The sequence below is a fragment of the Diplotaxodon limnothrissa genome, linkage group LG20 (genome assembly GCF_057381915.1).
Source record: "Diplotaxodon limnothrissa isolate DT_005_m linkage group LG20, D_limnothrissa_male_GT1.1, whole genome shotgun sequence".
Taxonomy (NCBI): Eukaryota; Metazoa; Chordata; class Actinopteri; order Cichliformes; family Cichlidae; genus Diplotaxodon; species Diplotaxodon limnothrissa.
In genome coordinates, this window is record NC_140615.1 from 38,555,887 (window position 1) to 38,578,895 (window position 23,009).

Sequence of the window (23,009 nt, forward strand, 5' to 3'; positions counted from 1 at the left end):
TTAAATATTTATTCTTTAAATGCTCAAATGTTTCTGACGTCTGTGTGGTGGCCCTTTGGGGGACTGCGATCCTCATATTGGACACCAGTGTGCTGCAGCTTGACTTCATGAGTCACCCTGTGGGTGTGTTTGTAACGGCGGACTGACACCTGAACACCGGAACGTGTTGCGGCTGTCAGGTGAGTTTCAGATGCATCTGCTTCTGTTCCTGTGACGCCACAAAAGCTAAAACTTCCAAAGCAGGTGGGACACGTGGTCATCCCGGGTGTCCCGGGACAGGATGGAGACCCAGCACACACACACACCTCCCTCCTCTTTCGCTCTCACGCACACACCTGCGGGGCTCCTCCCCCTCGGTTTGCAGGTGTGTGAGCAGCAGGAGGTGCGCAGAGCTCCGAACCCGATCCTCCGCGCTGTGCTCCGGTGCTCGACCCGCATAGCCTCGGTTTCCGTTTGCGCACTCCCGCAGCCGCCGAGCGCTCGGAGCCGAACAAACCGGTTCCTCCGGTCCGCCCGCCGGCGGGGCGGGATGTTTCCGGAGAGGGGCAGGCGCGAGCGGCAGGCGCGTGCGTGCTGGAGGACGCATTTCGGTGAGAGCGACGGGCCGCGGCGGGGACAGACCTGCGCGTGCCGGGATGGAGAGCTGCTGCCGCGCGTGTTTGCCGTGCTGCTCGTGCCTCTGGGACCGGATATGGCCCGGCCTCCGGTACCCCGGGCCCCGCGACCACGTCATCGCCAACCCGGCGGCGCACGCGGCCGAGATCCGCACCGTGTCCGGGGACATCCGCGTCCCCGCGCCCAAGAAGCGGCCCGCGCAGCTGTACGCGGCGCTCTTCGACTTCGAGGCCCGCAGCGACGACGAGCTGACGGTTAAGGAGGGCGACAAGCTGTCGGTGATCGAGAAGCGCGGAGACTACGTGCTGGCCAAGAAGCTCACCGGGAGCCTGGAGTCCGGCCTCGTCCCCGCCAACTACGTGGCTCTGCTGCAGGACGAGTTCGCCAAACACAAGTGAGTGACACACACACACACACACACACAGGGGCGACCCCGCAGCTCGGAGTGATGGCGTCGACTGCTGAATGGAGTTAGGACGTCAGTGTGAACTTGAGCACGTTGACGGTCGTTTAAATGAATGAAACTTTGAGTTTTCAGATGAGTTTCACTCAGAGCTTTGGCTGCATGTTTGTTGATGTGCAGCAGCAGATATTTAATCTGGAGTCAGTCTGTGTGCTGCAGAGAGAAACAGACTCCTCAAGATAAAAGCTGACAGTGAGACCGAAACTCCTGATGCTGGTCCCAGCTCTGGTCCCAGCTCTGATGGGACACCATGAGGCTTGTTTTGGGCTTCCTCCAAAACTGCGACAGCCTCAGTGTCCCTGCAGCTTACAGAAAATGACATTTCAGGCTCTTAAAGACTAAAATTGATACTAAACAAGAAACTCTTTGTAAATTTGTTGGACAGATCTGAGAGTTTGAGGTTTTTCTGGTTTGGTTCAGGCTCTGAGTCTGAGGTGAAGTTAGGGCGGGGCCACAGTGACAGGTGACTGTGAAAATATTAGTCACATAATAAGATCCACCTAAAATTAGCCCACACCGTTCCACCTGACGCTGATGACGCACCGTGGGCCGTCTCCCAGTGTGCGTCCTGTCACTCTCCGGGACCTGTTTTGTTTTCCTTTCAGGCGCTGAGGGCCGGACACGGGAAACTACAGCCGTGTATTTTTCCGTGTTTTTCCCTGCTGTCAGAAATGCTGCAGAGGTGCTGAGTAGCCAAAGACTCAAACCCTAAACAGGACAGAGTGATGCCATTTCATGTCCAAAGGGTCAAAGGTCAAGTGCAAATGGGTGCTTTTTAAAGAATAACAGAGTGGATCTGTTATTGGTAGAACTGTGTCATGTGACTGCTTTCACACGTCAAAGTGACGTAAGTGTGGCGTGGAGCTGTGGGTGGGGCTTCAGCACAGTGAGCAGTCAGCAGAAGAAGTTTTCAGCATGTTCTTCCTGTCATGTGATGGCATTTGTCTCCGCCCATCAGAGACACAACATGAACTCTTACTGAGAGCAGCTTAACCCTCATCCTGCTGCGTGCCCGTGGGTGCTCTGTAGTCAGACGTCAGCTGACCCTCCAAACGTTCCTGCCGTTTTCGACCCCATTTCTCCCGATTACATCCCTGAAAGCTAAAAAGTTTCGAGACTTTGTGTGCAGAGGAATGAAAAGCACGGTCCCGGCGTTCAGACAAAGTCAGGTGTGAATGTCTGAAGGTATCCGGCCCACGGCTGCAGGTGCTCCATTATTCATACACCTGCAGCTGAGCTCTGTGTGCGTCACCTTCGGTGTGAACGCTGCCGACCCAGCAGTGACTGCGTTTGTCTGACAGCAGAACAAGAGGACGAGTCGGGCTGCTGAAGTTTGGACTCATCCAAAGTCTGCAGAGCATCACAGCCCAGCTCGCACATCTGGACCCTTTAACAACCCCAGGAATGTTCATCACGATCTCAGAATCATCAGAGGGAAAATGAAGCCACGTTTTCAGACGAATATACCAAAAGACTAAAGTGTCCTCTGCTAAATGAAGCAATCCAGACGCGCGGTTCAGATTTCCAGCTTTAATGAAGCATTAACAAACATTTCATTTATTCATTTCAGCCTTTATATTCCCTCATTCGTCCAGTCTCACACGCTCAAACCTGATTGGATGTAAGGATGAGTAACCCGCACACAGGCAGGCGTGGGTTTCTCAACTGTGAGGCTTTCTCAGCTCTGCAGTGCAGCTGCTTTCAGGTGCTGCGGGTTTTGTGGGTCTTTATGCCCTCAGTTTTGTCTTTAGGGAGTTTGAGCATGCTCAGTTAGGCTGGGGATCTTTCTTTGGGCACGGTGCAGCTGAGTGTTTCAGTATCTGACTTATTTTGCTTTTATGAGAATGGAAAGTGCCTGTGCAGAACTTCAGCTTTGTGATCTGAGCTGGAATCATGTTCAGCTGCATCAAAGTCAAATCCATTTTCATAACCATCATGATTCAGAGCTTTGGATCGCTTCCTTTCCTGCTCCGTTCACCCAGTTTCACCCCTTTCCTGTCTACTCTGCCCACCTGTCTGTGCCCGAGTGTTAATTGTGCATTTTCAGATGCTTTTGTGTTTTCAGTCAGCTTCCTTTTTCCAGCCTTTCATGACCTTCTTTTCTACTTTGAGCGTCATATCAAGATTTCCAAGCACAGCTATCAAATGCAAATTCCTTTATCTCCTTAACTTGCTGGGAAATGACGTGGAAGCAGGCCACGCCTCCTTAGAAACACTTATCAGTTACTTTAAGCCTGTGAACGTGAACAGGAAGGCAGTTTGACTTTTAACACCCACTAAAATTCACCTGAGAATATCTGACCTAACATATGATAAGAATCTGGCGTTGTTATGTAATCTAAATCCATCCTCCTTTGGATGAGAGGGAGGAGCATGAAATTACCAGCTAATGCTATGTAGCTCAGTTAGCATGAAACCTGCTCGTCGGCGCTCCGGAACATCCAAATAAAATCCGAAACTGGAGCCTTATTTGTACAGTGACCTCACAGCAGCCATGTTATTGGTCACATGATGTCATCAATAAAGGCTCCAACAGCACAAACACACGTCCAGCTCAACCTAGCAGCTACAGCCACCTGTGTCTCTATCCACCTGTCAGAGGCCACGCCCCCTAACAATGCAGACTTAATATAATGTAAACATAGGCGACTTTTAAAAACATGCTCCTCCGTACAGGTGTCATGTGGGAGGACCAATCAGTGTGTATCAGGCTGTAAACATGCTTATCTCTGCTGGACTCACTGCTGCCTCTGCTGGACGGCACAGGAACTGCAGGTTTTATTTTTCAGCTGTTTGGAAAAAGGTGCAGGTGAATCTTTTTACAAAACGTGCACATGAACCATGTAAACCTGAAACCAGGAAATGTTTGGTGTTCCTACTTTTTTGTCATTTCTAGCAGAAACGAATGATGGGTGAGTCAGTAATGAGCTCTGATGTCTTTCCCCCACAGCATCATTAAACTCTGGTTTACAAACCTGTTGCTGCTCGAGTTTGAGCTGGTTTCAGTGAAACCCGAGCATCGTGCCGCTCGGACCCGCCCTCTCTGATAACTTAAAGTAAATACAGGCGGGTTTGTCTGGGCAAACGGGCGGGACCGCACGGCTCCGTCTGTCAGACTGACCGGGCGTCACGTGTGTGCTTTTGTTCTTGTATGGCTTCACGTGTGACGCATTCTTCATATCTGTCTCTTCCTTTCCTTCTCTCTCTCCATCCACTCCCTCCCTCCCATCATCCCGCCCACTCCGTCTCTGTGCAGGTGGTACTACGGGAACATAAACCGTGGGAAAGCGGAGAAGCTGCTGCTCGCCTCCCAAAACAAAGATGGCGCCTTCCTGGTTCGCATCAGTGAGAGTCACAGTGACGAGTACACTATCTCTGGTGAGTGAGCACTTCGTGGTGACCTCTGACCTCTTACAGACAAACTGCCTGATGTATAAAAAGTTACAGTTGGAGGAGAAGACGCCACGAGTACACAGCAGTCTGCCTTTAAAGGAAACTCGTGGGCGTCGACATGATTCTGGCCTGAGGACGCCACAGCCGGGGTCATTGGCCGGGCTGCGGACAGGAAAACAACAACCAATCATCTCCCAGTCTCAGTCAGATCCTCCCAGTAAAAGAGCCACGTTATTGTTGAAAACACAGACCAAACCAAACTGAACCATCTCACCGTAAAGTGACCCAACCAAGCTTCTTCCCTCAGAAACGCGTCCGTCAGAGGCCAGCAGAGAGTCGGCGAAGGTCTCCGTTTAAAGTACTTTCTAACACTCGAGGATTAAAAATGTAAAAGACTGGTTGGAACAGAGCTGATTTAAGCAGCTGCTGCAGGACTTTAATAACGTTTAATTTATTCACATTTATCAGTCCAGACCTGCCTCACACTCATTTATAACTGTGTAATAAGCAAGCTATCTGTAAGTTTCAGTGTTGAGCTGTTTTAGCCATCAGACCAGGTGGAAGCTGCTGCATGTCTCCTCCTCCGCTCCTGTCGTGTTCCCCATCCATCACCTCCTCCTGCCCTCCTCAGCACTGCTGTCAGTGAAGGTCTGCAGCCAGCTGTGATTGGTTGGTTCCTCAGTATGAGGTCATTCCTCGAACCGCTTTTATCGCATTACGATGAAGGCAGATGTTTTTTACTTGCAGCTGATTGTTTTGTGTCTGAATGGAGACTGATGAGAGTTCCACACACGATGGCCTGGTTAAGACCAGTAGGCAGAGGTCAGGTGTGTTCAGGGGCATTTAAATCCCAGTAGTTTGGTAACAGAGCTGATATGAGGGCCGGGTTGGCTCTGAATGCCAGTCAGGGACCGGTCTGGGACTAATCTGGGACCGGTCTGGGACTGGTCTGGCACTAATCAGGGACCGGTCTGGGACTAATCTGGGACCGGTCTGGGACTGGTCTGGCACTAATCAGGGACCGGTCTGGGACTGGTCTGGCACTAATCAGGGACCGGTCTGGGACTAATCAGGGACCGGTCTGGGACTAATCAGGGACCGATCTGGGACTGGTCTGGGACTAATCAGGGGCCGGTCTGGGACCGGTCTGGGACTGGTCTGGGACTAATCAGGGGCCGGTCTGGGACTAATCAGGGACCGGTCTGGGACTAATCAGGGACCGGTCTGGGATTGGTCTGGGACTAATCAGGGACCGGTCTGGCACTAATCAGGGACCGGTCTGGCACTAATCAGGGACCGGTCTGGGACTGGTCTGGGACTAATCAGGGACCGGTCTGGGACTGGTCTGGGACTAATCAGGGACCGGTCTGGCACTAATCAGGGACCGGTCTGGCACTAATCAGGGACCGGTCTGGGACTGGTCTGGGACTAATCAGGGACCGGTCTGGGACTAATCAGGGGCTGGTCTGGCACTAATCAGGGACCGGTCTGGGACTGGTCTGGGACTAATCAGGGACCGGTCTGGGACTGGTCTGGCACTAATCAGGGGCTGGTCTGGCACTAATCAGGGGCTGGTCTGGGACTGTGCTCGGCACAGGTGTGCACTGTGTCTGTCTGATAGATTCCATGTGTCTTCCTCAAACATGAAGGTTAGCCATGGAGTTAGGTCAACAACACAGCTTTTAGTACAGGCGTGAGCAGTCACATGTTAAAAATCATTAATATGCCAAAAATGTGACATGCAGACACATCAGGTTATAGCAGAACTAGGACGGGTCACAAAACAAGCGCTCTGCTGTAACACAAGCACATGACTGTTGGTAACATTCTCTGTCAGATATTCCTATAAATCAGCAGCATGTCATCGTCCTTTCAGACAAATGAAACAGACGTATTATCGTATTTGTTACTCTGTGCTCGTCCACGCTCTGCTCGACTGATTTTTTTATTGTTAAGCTGTGTGACGCCGTCTTTTCCATAAGGCAGAAGTGGAATTTCTAGAAGCAGGTAAACATGTCTGCTGTATTCACTGTGTGAGTCTGACAGTGTCACACGTCTGCTGTGTGATGTGTGGATGTTTTGGGTGTGCAGAGGTCCACTCGCCGGACCGGTCTGACAGCAAAGGGACTCTTTGTGTGTCTGCTGTTCCTTTGTTTGCTTTTCAGCCACCTTAATGAAAGGTGGATGATGTCACTTTAGACTCCGCCCCCAGCTCAGCTGTCCCAGGCAGGGCCATGACCCACAGTGGCTTAAAGTAAACATAAAACGATTAATGTTACAGTCAGAGTTTTTACTTGTATGAAATAAATTAGATTGTGTCTGCTTTATTCTGATTGGACACGAGGAGCCAGGTAGACTCTCACCTTTCCAGCTGGAACACTAAGCTGATGTGTCGGCTCCTAAAACTCTGAAGAAACAACATGAAAAAACAACGTGGGCCCGTTCTCCTTCTCTTACTTCCTGTCTTATAAGTCACATGTTCGTACTGAGCACGAGCAGTTTCAGAGCTCAGTGTATGTTTAGTAACCGCTGCGAACCCTGCGGCGCAGACTGCAGCCGTCCTCTTCCCATCATCCACACTTCCTTTAGGTTATACGTCCATTAGAAAACACTGCATGCATTTCTGTGCAGCTGACAGCAGGTACATGTCTGTGAAGCCCAACTAATATTAAAGATGACACATACACACTCACAGATCAGCAGAACCAGTTTAGTGGACAGAGACTGGTGTATGACTGCGCAGTAACCGCTGATTCTTGTGCCGGAGCTCAGAGATGCTGTTCCTGCTCCGCTCTGTGGGTTTAATGTCACAGGTGTGTCAGCAAACCCGGAACGCTAACGTCCGGTCTGTGGAAAACACTCTGGAAGCACTGAGGAGCGGCAGGAAAGGGTTACCCCTTTAACTGGAACACCACTACTTCACAGCCTGTTTATGGAGTGGTGAGACAGTTCTTCATGTAAAGAAGGATTATTTTGGACTGTGACTGATGCACAGCTCTTCTGTTAGAGTCCAGAGGTAAAATAGGAAGCTGCGAGTAAACAGAGTAGTTCAGCTTTAGCAGCTCATTGGTTGTTTCTGTGATGTGCATGAGCTCGCTGCGCTCTCAGAGCCACAGCAGCTCTCTAATCAGGATTAGGTGCTGGAGGATTTCTGGGATTTGTGGCCTTGAAGTTATTGTTACTGCGTCCTCCAGCTCGGCTCTTTCTTCTCTGTCTCCACATCTGCAGCTTTTCCTCTCCATCCTCTACCTTTCCCCCCCGCCCCCCTTCAAGGTCCTTTCGGTCCCAGGGGGACGATGCTGCAGTTAGATGCTCAGTTTTCACTGTGCTAGTCTTGCTGAAATATGCATCATCAGGGCTCTGCACACAGCAGAGTGGAGCACAGCAAAGCTCAGTCACACATATAAAAACGTGTTCGTCTTCCTGGATGCCAGTACATGTAACACTGCTGCATATGTGTGCATGTGCAGCCAGTGCTGCAGAGCATGTCCACAGTTTCATAACAGTGAAAATCAGGAGGGTTTGAGTATTAAAAACGATCCTGTATCATTAACCTGTTTTTTCATGTTTAATTATGACTCCATATATATATTACACTGGAGGAAGCAGAAAGCTTAACTGGCGAGCATGAATGAAGGTAACTGTGTGTCTTCCTGGAGTCTGATGCTGTGGTCGAGCTCGTGTGCCGACCTCCCCCCTGAGCGAGTCCTGGTGAGCCCTGAAAGCTGCATGTTTGGCCTCACGGCTGATGCAAAAATATCTGCAGAGATCACCGACTGTGCTCAACCTTTCCCCTTCAGGTTACTCTGCTGCACGTGCTCAGATGGCCATCGTCAGAGCCTCGTTAATGTCTGTTTCCTTCCACCAATCAAACATGGCGCTCATCACGTTACGTTAAGCAGTACTTACACTTTTTTTGTTTTTGTTTTTTTGTTTTTTGCCTGTCCCGTTTGGCTCTTTTGCATCAGAATTGTTGTCTAAAGGCAAAGAAAGATGCCCAACGGATTTACTTTACCAAACTGACCATCCCAGCCTTGCCGTAATGGTCCATTTGATTCACCTTTTATTGTTTATTTTATTTTCACTTGCTGAATACGGGACAGACTTGACTGGGAGAAAGAAAGAGGGAAAGAGAAACAGCTGAGAAGAGGGACGGGGGAGAAGGGCAAAAGACAAAAACCAACAGAACGGGCAGAGAAAAAAAAAATGCATCTATCAATCACCTGGATCACCTGCTGAGAAAGAAAAAAGAAAACAAGCAGAAGAGAACAAGAGTAATAGAATAAACAACATCACAATGATATATGGGAATATGACAGTAAATACTAAATGTTAAACATTATTGTGCAGCACATAAGATCAACAGAACACAGTGTGCTTTGAGGTAGGAGCCAAAAAGGGTGTAGTTTGTGGGTGTGATCACCCGTGTGTACACCTGTGAGCATGGACGCGCTTGTTTTTTTTTAAAAGGTTCCTTCATGTAATGATCTGCTAGAGGGTGTGGGGGGGCCACAGCCCCGTCCTCCAGGGCATGAAGCAGGTGTGGAGGAGATCAAAACTCCAGACATCCAGAGGCCCCCAGAACACAAGAGACCAAGGAAGACCAACAGAGGGGCAGCCGCGCCACTGTCCCAGAAAGAGCTGAGGAGAGTCCCAGATGAGGGCTCACTCAGCAGCCGCGGAGCAGAAGCCAGGGGGAGTTGCAGTGACGCGCCCGTGAGCTCCGCCGGCAGCCAGCTGCGCCTGAGTGACCGAGCCCCAGGCCGAGAGGCCGGGGGCACCCCACCTCCGAAGTGGCCCGAGCGAGCCCCAGGCTCCAGGCCCCGATAAGCGGCCGCCAAGGAGTGAGCCGGTGTGTACCTGGACGCCCATCCCCGGACACAAAGAACCACCAACGCACCGATGTCTGAGGGGGTCCGCCACTGGCAGGGGAAGTGGTGGTGGGTGGAGATAGGCCTCCAAACCTTGGAGGGCCTGAGATGTCCCCAGAGAGGTGGCGTCTGACACCCAACCTGACATATAGACACAGACATACAGGCACACACAGATACAAACATCCATTCCCACCCTCATGCTCTCATATGCACTCACTCCACACTCAACCAACGTGGAGACAGACATAAAGAGACGCTGTACACATGATCACACTCCCCAAGCGTACTCTACAAACCGGGTCTAGGTGCCCCCGCCCCTGGAGGGGGGAACTGCACCCAGACCCAGGTGGTGTTACCCTTTTCCCTGCGGTGGGGGGAGGCAGACCACCCTGACTCCGCAGCAGCAGGAAGGCTCCACACTCCAGACCGCAGTCGGACGGCCAACTCCTCCTACTAGCCCCCCTGCTCCAGCAGGTCGCAGAGAATGGGGGTGAGAGAAGACTCCAAACCTCCCTCCACCCGCTCATTGTAATGTTGATGCATGTGTGTTCTAAGGTGCATTTAAAACCCAGGAGGGCATGGAGCTACCTGCCAGAGAGCAGTACTTACACCTGACGGCACACAGCTCAAACCTTCCTGACCCTCGACCTCATCACTGCTATCAGCTGATTCTTTGGGGGTAGAAGGCGGGACATCTGCCATATTTCCTGAATCGGCAGATCCTGTGAGTGACGCGTGTCTCTGTCTGTTAAATGAAGGAGTCTGTGAGGAATAATCGATCCCTGTGAGGAGCTCCTGTGCTCAGGAGAAACAGTGAAGGCTCCAGGCAGCTCATCACTTCATGCTTTTCACCTCACTGTTTTATGGGCTGGTTTTGAACTGTGCAGGTACAGCTGACTTTACATGTCATAGCCTGCTGTTACCTGTGGATGAGTCGACCGTCTGAAGCTTGAAGAGGCTCTTCAGCCGTCGTTCATACAGGATCAAATGTATAAAAGAATAAGTCCAGTAGGCCTCTTTAGTCAGACCCTGTGTTTGCAGGTTTTATTATTCGGACCAACAGCGCTGCCTCTAAATGCCAGAAACTCGTCTTTGCCTCACAGTAAATTTACTCCCATCGTGAGTGCAGTTAAAGCACCCAGGATCTCTTCTATGTCCCATTGGTCTCGGAGTATAAGTAAAAACCTGATGATATAACCACATTAAGCTCCTCCCTCTGTGTTACAGCTCGGAGCGAGGGGAAAGTGTTCCACTTCCGGGTCCAGCGCTCCTCCATCGGAGCGTACCTCATCTCGGATAAGATCTCTTTCGCCACACTGGGAGAGCTCATCGCCTACTACCAGAAGAACTCTCGCAGCCTCGGCGTGCTGCTGGAGGAGCCATGCGCCCAGCAGGTAGGACTCTGAAACAAAAGCTTTTAGCTTCTCCTTGTGCCGGCTCCAACCTGCTGCGGGCAGGTCACCGTCGTTTACCTCGCAGGCTGAAACCTGATGGGCTTCGTTCTTGTTGAAGCTACAGCACATTTGTATTTTTCACACGTCGCTGCTACGAGGCTCCGCTTTACTTCTTTAAGTTACAGTCTTTATCTGACGCGATGACGAGGACGCGGACCAAAAACTGCTTTTAGTCGGAGAGCGAGCTTCGACCTGAAAAACGTAAACATGCTCAATCCTGGCCGTCCAGCTGTGGACGTTACATTTCTCTGTAACGTCTGTGTGGACAGAGCAGCTGATTGATAGCTGATACCTGCTCGCCACAGCATCCTCTGTCTGAAACCAGCAGCTCCTCCCCGTCTGATTGGCCCTTACATTTATGAAGATCCACCAGTGGAGCAGGTTCACTGTAACGACTGAGTTCACAACAATAGAAGTACACAAACATGAGCAGACTTCCAGCAGTCTGTATTCACGCCGTGCTGCATGAATATGTGTTAATGCTGAAAGTGTTTGTACGCACACGTCTGAGACTCATCAACTGTATAGAATTATAACATCATTATATGTAATCAATATAGTAAATGTAATGATGTTATTATTATATTTACCAAAAACAGTAATAATATTAAAATAAAGGCCCAAGTAACAGGATGACAGACTGTATATAAACGATGGCCATCTTCCACCTTGGTTTTTTTAAATCTAGTTAGTAATGGTTTATATCTGCGTCATGTTCACACACGCTGTTACTGAAATGTTCGACACTAGACGCGCCGAGGCTTCGTTTTGACCTCATCACTCCCTGCAGCAGGTGTATTCATCGAGCAGTGAGGCTCAGGCTGTGGGGCAAAAACAAAGGGATCACATGACCGTGTAGACCAGGGGTGGCAACTCCAGGCCTGAAGGGCCGGCGTCCTGAAGGGCCGGCGTCCTGAAGGGCCGGCGTCCTGCAGGGCCGGCGTCCTGCAGGGCCGGCGTCCTGCAGGTTTTAGATCTGGGTCAGCACACCTGAATCACGTGATTAGTTCGTTACCAGGCTTCTGGACAACTTCAGACATGTTGAGGAGGTCAGACATTTAAATCAGCTGTGATGGATCACATCTAAAACCTGCAGGACGCCGGCCCTCGAGGCTTGGAGTTGCCCACCCCTGATGTATAACTGTGAGCCGCTGAGGACGCCACAGAAATGAGTGTAAAACGCAATCACACCATACCACGTTGCTTAGCAACATGTATTTTCCCCACACATGTTGATACCTGCTGTAACACGAGCCAGGCGACCTGTATGTGACCGATAAACACACTGGAGGCTGTGGCCACATAAAAAGATGAGTATTTAGTGCCAGAGGAACAGGTCACGATGTTGAGCGGGGCCACAGTGGAACCTGTGACCGTGCAGGGAGGGGAGCTGAACTGAGGGCCCACAGTGACCCAACCCCACCAACCAGTGACGCTAAAGAAAAAAGGATTTATTTTTAACATTAAAACCATTCCTCTATTGTTCTGTGTATTAACAGCAAGTCAAAGTCAAGTAATTACATCATCAAACATCTGCATCTAAGACCTCTGGAAGGGTCCGCAAAGATGGTCACGGCCAACATGACATCGTGCATTGGCTGCGTGAATGAGTAGCGTGATGCATGACCCGCAGGATGAGCTCTTCCTGCTTCTTGGAATCACAGGAATGCAGTCGCTGTGCTTTCTGTAGTCTCACCACAAACTGGTTTTTACTTTCATTTTAAACTTGAATGTTTAACCAACTCCCACAAGCACACCTGATTGGTGTGGCGTTACTTTTGTGCCACTGTTCTGAGCGCACGTAAAACAAATGTGCAAGTGTTGCATTTTGAGCGAAGAAAAGCTCAATTTGAGTGAAGAAAATTCATTCCTGCGTGCAAAACATGTGTTTCAGTGTTTGCTATTACACACACACACACGCGCACACACACACACACACACAGACACACAGGTCTGATTGGCTGTTCTGGTCTCCAATCAGCTCGAAATGAGGAAATGCAATATCCCAAAATCCATTTTGTCCAAAAGTCAAACGAGGCAGTGGCGGAGGAGCACAGAGTAGCGATTTGTTTATCGCCCACTTTGCGCCAGAAAGAGCATCCAAGTCTGTGATTGGCTGGTTTTGTGGCACAAATATAACTGTGTAGAGAAGAGTTGAGCGCGCACGGGCTGAAATGTTGAGAGCGCAAGCGACACATTGCGAGCGAGCGCAAGAGCAAAAACTGAGTGAGAGGGGCTGCTGGTGTGTGTGTGTGTGTGTGTGTGTATATAATAGCAAACACTGAAACACATGTTTTGCGCGCAGCAATGGATTTTGTTCACTCAAATTCAGCTTTTCTTCGCTTAAAATAAATTTCTGCTCAAAATGCAACGCTTCCACCTGCACATTTGTCGTGCGCTCAGAATAGTGGCACAAAAACAACGCCACAGATTGGTTGTTCCAGAAGCTCGGAGCTGAAAGCGGCTGGAGTGGTCCTCCTGACCTCTGACCTCTGAACTATAGTGCCTCATGTTACCGTTGGCTCCTCCGGCCCCTAACTCACACTTTGACAGTAAAGACGTTCCATAGACAAAACATGTTTGAAGTGTCATAAACAAAGTAAAGTATGTGGAAGAGTTTCAGAATAAAAGCATGCAGCAGTGTAATTATGTCATCTGTGAGCTGCAGTCTGTCTTCATGCCTCCTCAGTCTGGCGGGAGGCGATGGAGCAGAGCGCGCCAACGTTTCAGACCGCCACCGACCCCTCCTCCCCTCCCTGATGACATCAGCTGCTTCTGAGGTCTTGGCTCAGGTTAAATCGAAGCTCTGAAACAGATGCAGTGCAGACACAGGCGCCCCCTGCAGGCAGCAGGAGTCTCTGCAGCACTTTAAATCCGATGTGTTGTCTTCATTTGTTTAATGAACAGCAGATGGGACCAATGACTGACTATTAACAGCTTGGAGACCAAACCTTCATCCTGATTCTGAGCAGCACAACATCTCCTCACATTTGTGTCTTTACTTTTTAAATTCTCATAGGAGTAAAACCAGCCACCTCATTGGTCACTGAATAACTGTGGTCCACAAAAACACTTCAGTGTAGACACTGCTGCTTATTACTGGTCCATAAATGATTACCTTTACAGTCCAATACTATCAACAACATGATTATAGCACAGTGAGGAAGCCTGAACGGGCCATCACAATCTCACTGTTTTCAAAATGCTGCCTGAAAAAGCAAACCCAGGAGTTAAAGAGGAGTTGGAGGAGATTAGGAAATCACTTAATTTCATGTCTGATGAACTGAGCAAAGTGGCTAAACAACTAATATGCTACATGACCTATTGGATGAGATAAAACAACTAAAAAACTTGATAAAGGAGAAGGACAAGAAAACAGACAACTTGGAACAAAACACAAGAATGGATGACTTAGTCATAAGTGGACCGGAGATGCAACACCGAACCTCCGCCAGAGTAACGGCTGGCGGAGGTAAAGACGGTGAAGATGCCCCGGCAGAGGAGCTGCAAACGCTTGAACAGCAAGTGATAAAATTCCTTCAAACGAAGAATGTACGTATTCAGAGCCATCATATCGCAGCATGCCACACGCTCCCCAGAAAGACAGCAAAACGAAGCCAGCAATTATTCTTCGGTTTGTGAGTCGCAAAACAAAGATTGAGTTAAGCTAAAGGGGACCGGTGTGTATTTAAATGAACATTTAATGAAAAAGGCTGCTGAAAGACAGGCCACACGCTGAGAAAACGAACTTCAAAACGTTTAACGATGCAGAGCACAACACGCACGACCCTGAAAGTAACACCGACCCCGATAACCAAGAACAACAATAACACTTGTTCTATACACACGACCAATTCAGTATGAATGTTAAAATGGAAAATGCATCGGTCACACATTTCAACAGTAGAAGCCTGTATAAAAATTTACTCTAAAATTACAGAATGTTTAAGTAAGTTAAAGTTTAATATAATTTCAATATCAGAAACAATGAGAAAGTTAGTGAAATGAAAAGATATGAATTATTTACAATGAACAGGGTGAATAAAAAGGAGGCGTTGTCGCTTTATATGCAGATAAAGTTCTGATTGAATGCATGTCAAGCACCACAGATGACGTATTGGAATGTGTTGAAATCCATGTTGGAAAAGCTGACGATATAATTATGTTGCATCTATAGGACACCAGGATCATGCTTTGACACATTCAATGAAAAACTTGCTGCTATGTTTAGCAACCTAAATGATAAAGAAGTGCAAATAATTTGTGGTGATTTTAATATCGATTTGCTGAACCCAAATGTTCATCAGAAAACAGCAGATTTCATCAATGCAGTGTACAGTAACTGCCTTTTCCCTGTAATTACAAAACCTGAACAAAACCCAACACGAGTGAATCGTTTCTGTCGTGTTTATTTGCTGATGCTCTCGATCGGTACAACCAACGTCTGATTGTCAGTAAATTTATGAGAAACCTGCTGGAGTCTCTGTGCCGTTCATGAAACTGTCGCTGCTGTCCACATGCCGAGGCGTTGGTGCGTCTGCCTGAGAAGAACGAAAACGTGTTTTCACGACGGTTTCTGGATCTCGATGCCACGCTGCAGGTTTGAATGGATGCACGTGAACGTTGTTCAGGTCCGTTAGCATCCAGAGCACGTGACTGACTGAGTGCAGTTTGAGTGGAGATGCTGCAGTAAGCAGCTGTCGGGCTCCGCCTCCCTGGTTAACGTGCGTTTCCCACCACGAGCCTTGTGTTTGTGGCTCAGCTCGTGCTGACGCGGCTCACCCTAAACTGCTGAGTCAGATGATGTTTGATTACTCGGTGTTTAAGGAAATGCGAGTGTGGACTCACCGTGTTGTCTCTGTGCAGCGGGAGCTGTTCGACATGGAGCCGTGGGAGAGGCCCAGAGAGGAGTTCAGGCTCCAGAGGAAACTGGGAGAAGGTCACTTTGGGGAGGTGTGGGAGGCTTTCTGGACCACAGAGAAGAAGAAGGTGGCCATAAAGACGCTCAAACAAGGTAAGCCTGTGAAAGAGCATCAGTCAGACTGGAGCTTTAACTTAAACCGCTGAGTCGTATTTGTGGACCTGAGTGGGTACAAACTGCATGCGTCGTGTTTGCTGGGTTCAGGTTAACACTGCGTATCTGTGAGGCGAGCAGCTGTTGGACCATGAAGCAAAAGCTTTGTTTTGTCCTCACATCACAAATATAAAAGTGTTTTTATCACCCTTGACAGGCTCGTCCTGTCTTGTTGTCTCACGCTGTAAACCCGACAGCTGGAAAGGTTTCGTATGAATCCTGATAGAACCTCGTAGGCTCCAGTTAACAAGTTTGACCTTTTCCACTGACGTCTTTAACTTCATGATTTACTGGTGCATAATTGGCAAAAAAAGCCTTAAAACATAGACACTGTCGTCATCATATACTACGTACCGTATGGAGATTTAAGAGCTCACCTTCGACCTCTGACCTCTCCTTTAAGATGAATTTATTTGGCGCTGTTTGAATTCAGGGTTTGTTTAAACGTTTAAACGTTACGGTTACAAACCCACACTCTCAGTGTGGGTTTGAGCGGACGCCACTTCACCTGCAGTTGGACAGGAAGTGAAGCAGCCAGAGTCCATTCATAACTCACTCTTTCTCTCATCGCTCTCTTTGGAGCTTCAGCTTCATTTTTCAGCTCCGTAGGCTGAAGGTTTGTTAACACACACGTGAAAGTGGTGAGGGCAGAATAAATGAGGAGACTGCAGCAGAAAGTATAAAAACACTACGACCCAAAATGTCTCAGCTGAGGAAAAAAGTGACTAAAGTGTGAAAAGGCACAACACAGACGTGTAACAAGTTCTGTTTGTCCTCCTCGTCTTCCTCCAGAGGACACAAAGCAGGATGAGTTTGTGAAGGAGGTGCAGGCGCTGAAGAGCCTCCATCACCCGAAGCTCATCCAGCTGCTGGCCATGTGCTCCCGAGGAGAGCCCGTCTACATCGTCACTGAGCTCATGACCAAAGGGAGCCTCAAGTCCTACCTGGCCTGTGAGAGCGCACACACACACGCACACGCACACACACACACACACACGCACACGCACGCACACACACACACGCGCACACGCGCACACGCACGCACACACACACACGCGCACACACGCACACACACACGCGCGCACACACACACACGCACGCACACGCGCACACACACACGCGCGCACACACACGCGCACGCACGCACGCACACGCACGCACACACACACACGCGCACACACACGCACACACACACACACACACACGCACACACACACACACGCGCACGCACACACACACACACACACACACACACACGCGCACACGCGCACACACTCTGTTTTTGTTTTTTAATGGGTTACAACAGTGGGTTTGTTCTGCGGGGTTCTGCCCCCCACAGCAGCTCGGTCCTGTCGGCCTGTAGTCGTTGCTTCCCCCTCAGCATCCATCCGTTACCTTCAGTAAGGATGGGGTCACCTGTGATTCTGCCTGCTGCCGTACAAAGAAGCCTTCAGAGGGAGGAGAGCGATCAGCGTCTCAGGTATTTCGAGCACAGCAGTAAAAACTCTGTGAGCTCTTTGGAAGCACAGGAGGAAGCTGGCACGCGTCCACGGCTTCGCTTCAGGGAATGAGTGGCAGGAACAAACACTGACGTGCATGTAGAGCAGCACCTGAGCCCGTCCAGGTGAGTCACCGCGGCCTTTGTGTAGCAAGTAGCAGCGGCTCGCACGCGAGTCGGGTTGTTCCTACGAAGGAATTTAACGCACAGCTGTAAGTACAGACCGCACTTTGAGGCCGTCTGTGTAGAAGCTCTGCCTCTGTGCGTTTTTCAGATGATGAAGGCACAGAGCTATCCAAACCTCCCTGCTGTGTGAACATCCTAAGAGCTGCAGTCAAGCGTGTGCGATGAGCCACACATCGCTGTGGGGGCGTCTGCTCCACTCTTCTTTGTTTGAACTCCACACTGAGGGTTTTCCAGCATAAACAGCTGTTTAAGGTCACGCTGAAGCACCTCAGTCTGAGTCCAGACTTTGTTGTTTGAGGTGTCCAGAGGCGGGCTCGCTGCCCACGCCGTCGGCCTGCAGCTGTGATGGTCTCTGTATGAAACACTGTTAGGCTGACGTAACAGGACTCAAACCTTCCAGAAAGTTCAGTCTCGTCAGGCCGCACAACATTTCCCAGAAGTCTCGGAGATGATCCAGATGTTTTTGGCAGATGTGTGATTTGTGATGTTTTTGGTCAGCACTGGATTTCTCCTTGGACTCGCCCACAGAGGCCATTTTTGCCCAGTCTCTTTCTTATTGCTGACCTCTGACCTCGGTCGTCTTCTCGATGTCTCGTTAAGCTGTCAGGCTGCGGTAACAAGCATCAGACGTCTCCTTTAGATTGTGGCGAGATGTTTCGCTTTAGGCTCGGTGTAGCGTCCTGGATATTTGCGTCCTGGAAGGGAGGTGATGTCACGGTTTCAGATGGCTCGTTCGCCTCCTCGCTCCTCTCTCCGTCGGCGAGGTTCAGTTGGTTTAGTTCTTCACACAAACGACCCTACATCAGCGGTGGCTGTAGCTCAGGTGGCAGAGCAGGTCAGCCACTAATCAGAAGGTCGGTGGTTCGATCCCAGGCTGCCTCCTGGCTGCATGCCAAATATCCTTGGGCAAGATACTAACCCCATGTTTGCCTACTGGTGGTGGTCAGAGGGCCCGGTGGCGCCAGTGTCCGGCAGCCTCGCCTCTGTCAGTGCGCCCCAGGGCAGCTGTGGCTACAACGTAGCTGCCATCGCCAGTGTGTGAATGTGTGTGTGAATGGGTGAATGACTGAATGTAGTGTGAAGCGCTTTGGGGTCCTTAGGGACTAGAAAAGCGCTATACAAATGCAGGCCATTTACCATTTACCATGGAGAAGAGGCGGTCAGCTGACTGTTATTCAGCTAAACCTGCAGACAAAAACGTTTCATTGAGGTCCTGTGAATCCAGCGAGGATTGCCGCTCTGACGTCTTTCTCTCAGCGAGGCTGATTCCTCATCAGCATCCTGCTAAGCAGCTGGCTGTGGTGTCCGTGGTGCTGTCAGGAGGCTGCTGCTGGCTTCACGCCCCAAACCAAAATGGAGACAGAGCGATAACTGACCTGACACACAAAGCTCGCGTGGTGTATCTGATCACAGAGAAAGGTTGTCACATGGGCATCTCTGATTGGCTGTCTGTGTCTCCTCAGCTCCCGAAGGCCTGGCGCTCACCTCGGCTCATCTCATCTACATGGGCAGTCAGGTGGCAGAGGGCATGGCGTACCTGGAGGACAGAAGCATCGTGCACAGAGACCTGGCTGCCAGGAACATCCTGGTGGGAGACGACCTCGTCTGTAAGGTGGCCGACTTTGGACTGGCTCGCATCATCAGGGTAACATTTCCTGTTCATCACGCCGTTTTATTGTACAAGAACAGAAGGAGCTTTTATTTTGAAGGACAAAATATGTGAAATATGTAAGTGGTTCAGGCATGTTACTCTGCTTAAAGCTCTAAAACGTCACTGCTGAACCTGAAGCTTCACACACATCAAATGAATCAGTGATAGCTGTAATAACAGTGTTATTACTGTTGTTATTGTCATATATATGTATCTGTGTTCCCTGCAGATGTTTCAGGGTGTATTAGAGATGAAACTCTGGACAGACATCAGATCAGAGGCCTTTCAATGAACCTCGAGTCCCCTCACACCTTACGTCCTCGGTGGGAGGGAGTAAGGTGTGAGGGGACGTGCTGCCGAGACGATGAGGTGGACAGCAGGTCCTGGAGTGTAACTGAAATCTTTGTGGTCCCCGTGTGTGCAGGACAGCGTGTACACAGCCAGCAGGAACACAAAGATCCCCGTTCGATGGACGGCACCCGAGGCGGCGCTTCACCAGCGCTTCTCCGTCAAGTCGGACGTGTGGTCGTTCGGGGTGCTGCTGTATGAGATGATGTCACGGGGCAAAATGCCCTATGAAGGTACCGCAGCGAGACTCAGTGTGTCTAACCTGTTTAACAGAGAGCAGCTATTCAGAGCGCACCGCCTCACAAAAGCCTCACAGCAGCAACAACGGGCGTCGTACCGGCACACCTTCATCACGCGCCAGACTGAGCGTAGCAAAGCAAAAGTGTGTGTGTGTGTGTGTGTGTAAAAGTGACACACACACACACACACACACACACACACACACACACACACACTCACACACACAGCTGGATAGTGCAGTGGTAACACTACACGCCTAATTTCAGCTGTAAAGTCCGGTTTTCTTCCTCGGTGGTTGGTTCTCCCTGTCCCTGCGTGGCTGCTCTGATTGGCTGTCGTGTGAGCTGTGAGCGCTCAGTAAGCTTAGGAAAGAGTCAGTTATGTGAATCACCACACTCCTTTCTGTCATTCAGAGCTTGAGTTTGGACTGAGCTCTTTTCTCCTGTGCTCGTGTTTGCCTGTCTGTCCTCTCCTCCAGGTAAAAGCAACAAGGAAGTGATGGATCTGCTAACGTCGGGCTTCCGGCTGCCCTCTCCAAGCCGCTGTCCTTCGAACATTTACCGCATCATGATGGACTGCTGGGCCATTGAGCCCTCCAAGAGACCCTCCTTCCACGCCCTGCACAGCCAGCTGGATTCCATATATGCCAAGATATATTTTAAGACCGTAGAGGTGTAGGCCGCACAGGTATCCTCCTCCTGTACTGGGAGGGAGGGGGTGAGGAAGACTTCTGCCAATTCCATCGGGACTCCTCAGAGGAATCGTGATCGACACTCGGGTTTACAGAGAGAGTGAATGGCGTGGGGGAGGCGTGGAGGTCCGCTCGTACCTGGAACGACCCGGACCCTCTTTTTAGTTTTCTACCATCGGTTTTCTAAATGAGAGTTTATTACTTCAGTGCGGTGTCGGTCTGTGCGTGCGCACTCTGGACTCACAGGTCACGACCTGAATGAATGACGTGTGTTTTGAATGCAAAGCCTTCTGGGTAAAAATATTTTGTGCAATAAGAACGCCTGCTGGGGTCTTTTAGCCACGCTAGCGGCTCGGCTCAGAGTCCGACTGCTGCCGTCACAGAGCAGCGGAGCGGTGGACTCCCACAGTCCTGATTGGTCAGAGCGGCTTCGACAGCCAACGTTAACCAGACGTCTATTTGTAACACGGGCATCGAAACATGTTTGAGACACGAAAAAGACCCAAATCTATGCAGAGAAGCAGCGACAGCCTTGCTCCTAAAAGTGTCCGCTCAGCATTGGGGTCATTAACGTGTCACATGTGATCAGACACGCCTACACAGCACCAAAACATCTGCCTGCTCGCTACGAAAGACCACAAAGCCAGCAGTCAGTGTGATTACAGTAGTGTGATTACAGCAATGCCCCAAACCTCTGAGAAAACCTGATTCACGCCACCACTTCCTCCCTGCACACGTGCAGTGAATCAGAGATGTGTTCAGGCGTCCGTGTCTTTAATGTTAAAAACTGCATACGCAGCCACACCTGCAGTCACACCTGCACACCTGTCCTCTCAGGCTGGGCCCATGCACCGCTGCCTGCTCTCTGGCTGAACTCTGTTAATCTGATGAACCCACAGGCGTGAAGTATTCTGTCTTCCCTCTCTGAAGGTTTGGACCCGCGTTACACATCGAACCTCGATGCAGCGCCGCTCGTTCATGCTCTTCTAACAGCTAGTTACAGCTCCAGTGCCTATGTTTACAACACACACACACACACACACACACACACACACACACACACACACACACACACTGCAGGAGGTGGACTTAGAGACGACACCAACACACACTGACAGTGACTCAGCCACACTCAGCCACACTCTTCAGGGTGGGTGGGGGTGAGCTGTGTGGGGTTCTGCACCATTAAATTGTACAACATTATGTTGCAACCTGCAATGCAATTTAAGAACAATGCAACTTTGGTCTTTTATGCATGAGCAACAAAGCCAAGTTGAGGAAACTTGAGCCATAAACACCAAATCACACGTCCGACTTCGACCTGTGACAGCGCTGCAAATAAAGTTTTTTTTAAACACTGTGGAAACGAGTGTGTGTGCCGTCACTCATTCACATGTCACAGGGCATAACGCCGTACTGATGTGCAGCACTTCCTGAAGTGTGTGTAACCTGTTCAACAGCCTTCCCAAGCGACCGGCAGTGGGCGGGGCTCCAAACTGAGCACAGCAGAAATATCCCAAATCTAACAAACAACTTAAATCTTTTTCTTTGAATTAATCTTCTAACAACAATAAACAAAAACTGTCATGGATACGATTGTACAGAGAGTGTCGATAAAGTTTCATTATTGATGGAATTTTGCTTTAAAGCAGAAACGTGTGCAGAAGCAGCTGAAGCAGCGTTAACACACGAGCACGTGTTAGAGACTGCACAACATCACAATCATAGTTTTAGTCTGGACACAGATGGTGGACAGCAGCCCTGACCTCTGCTGTGTGTGAGAGACAATTCAGCTGAACAGGTTTGTATTTCCCTTTCAGATATCGTAATGATAAAAACAGCCTGACAGTAAACAGCAGTTCTTGTCTTGGCCTGTGATCAGACACGCCTACACAGCACCAAAACATCTGCCTGCTCGCTACGAAAGACCACAAAGCCAGCAGTCAGTGTGATTACAGTAGTGTGATTACAGTAGTGTGATTACAGCAATGCCCCAAACCTCTGAGAAAACCTGATTCACGCCAGCACTCTCCCTGCTCTGTCTCATCCCGCTGACAGGGACTAGAAAGAGAGAGCAGATTTCTCCTGTATTGGCTTCCTGTTAAATCCAGAATTCAAAATCCTGCTCCTCACATACAAGGTCTTAAATAATCCAACCCAACTGTATTTATAAAGCACCGTAAACAACAAGCTGACCAAAGTGCTTTCCAACAATAAAGCAGAGATAGCAGTTGAAAACCAAACATCAAGCAGACAAAGAAATGAATATAAACAACAATAAAATAAATACATGAATGAAAAAGAAGATAAAAATAAATCAGTATGTATATAAAATATTAAAACACGAGTAAAATAGACGATAAGATATACACCTCCTCGCCTACAGGGAGGAGGTGGATCGTCTGGCTGAGTGGTGCGACACAAACAACCTGCTGCTTAACACCGAGAAGACCAAGGAGCTCATCGTGGACTACAGGAGGAATGCTGACCCACATCCACCCATCCACATTAAGGGGACGGCT

The 23,009-nt window shown here is 49.7% G+C and overlaps 1 protein-coding gene across 1 annotated transcript; it reads left to right on the forward strand.

Moving 5' to 3' along the window:
* Positions 1-635: 635 nt before the first annotated feature.
* srms (src-related kinase lacking C-terminal regulatory tyrosine and N-terminal myristylation sites) lies at positions 636-20,474 on the forward strand. The gene is made up of 8 exons (XM_085343975.1): positions 636-1,009; positions 4,335-4,456; positions 10,573-10,739; positions 15,666-15,813; positions 16,666-16,824; positions 19,021-19,202; positions 19,633-19,789; positions 20,275-20,474. Exons 1-8 carry the CDS (start codon positions 636-638, stop codon positions 20,472-20,474), a joined length of 1,509 nt encoding a protein of 502 aa, XP_085200101.1.
* The last annotated feature ends 2,535 nt before the right edge of the window (positions 20,475-23,009 follow it).

Coding starts and splice junctions, on each gene's coding strand:
- srms (XM_085343975.1), top strand. CDS start 636: ATGGAGAGCTGCTGCCGCGCGTGTTTGCCGTGCTGCTCGTGCCTCTGG. Junction 16,825..19,020: donor CCTCAAGTCCTACCTGGCCT/GTGAGAGCGCAC, acceptor GTGTCTCCTCAG/CTCCCGAAGGCCTGGCGCTC. Junction 19,203..19,632: donor GACTGGCTCGCATCATCAGG/GTAACATTTCCT, acceptor CCGTGTGTGCAG/GACAGCGTGTACACAGCCAG.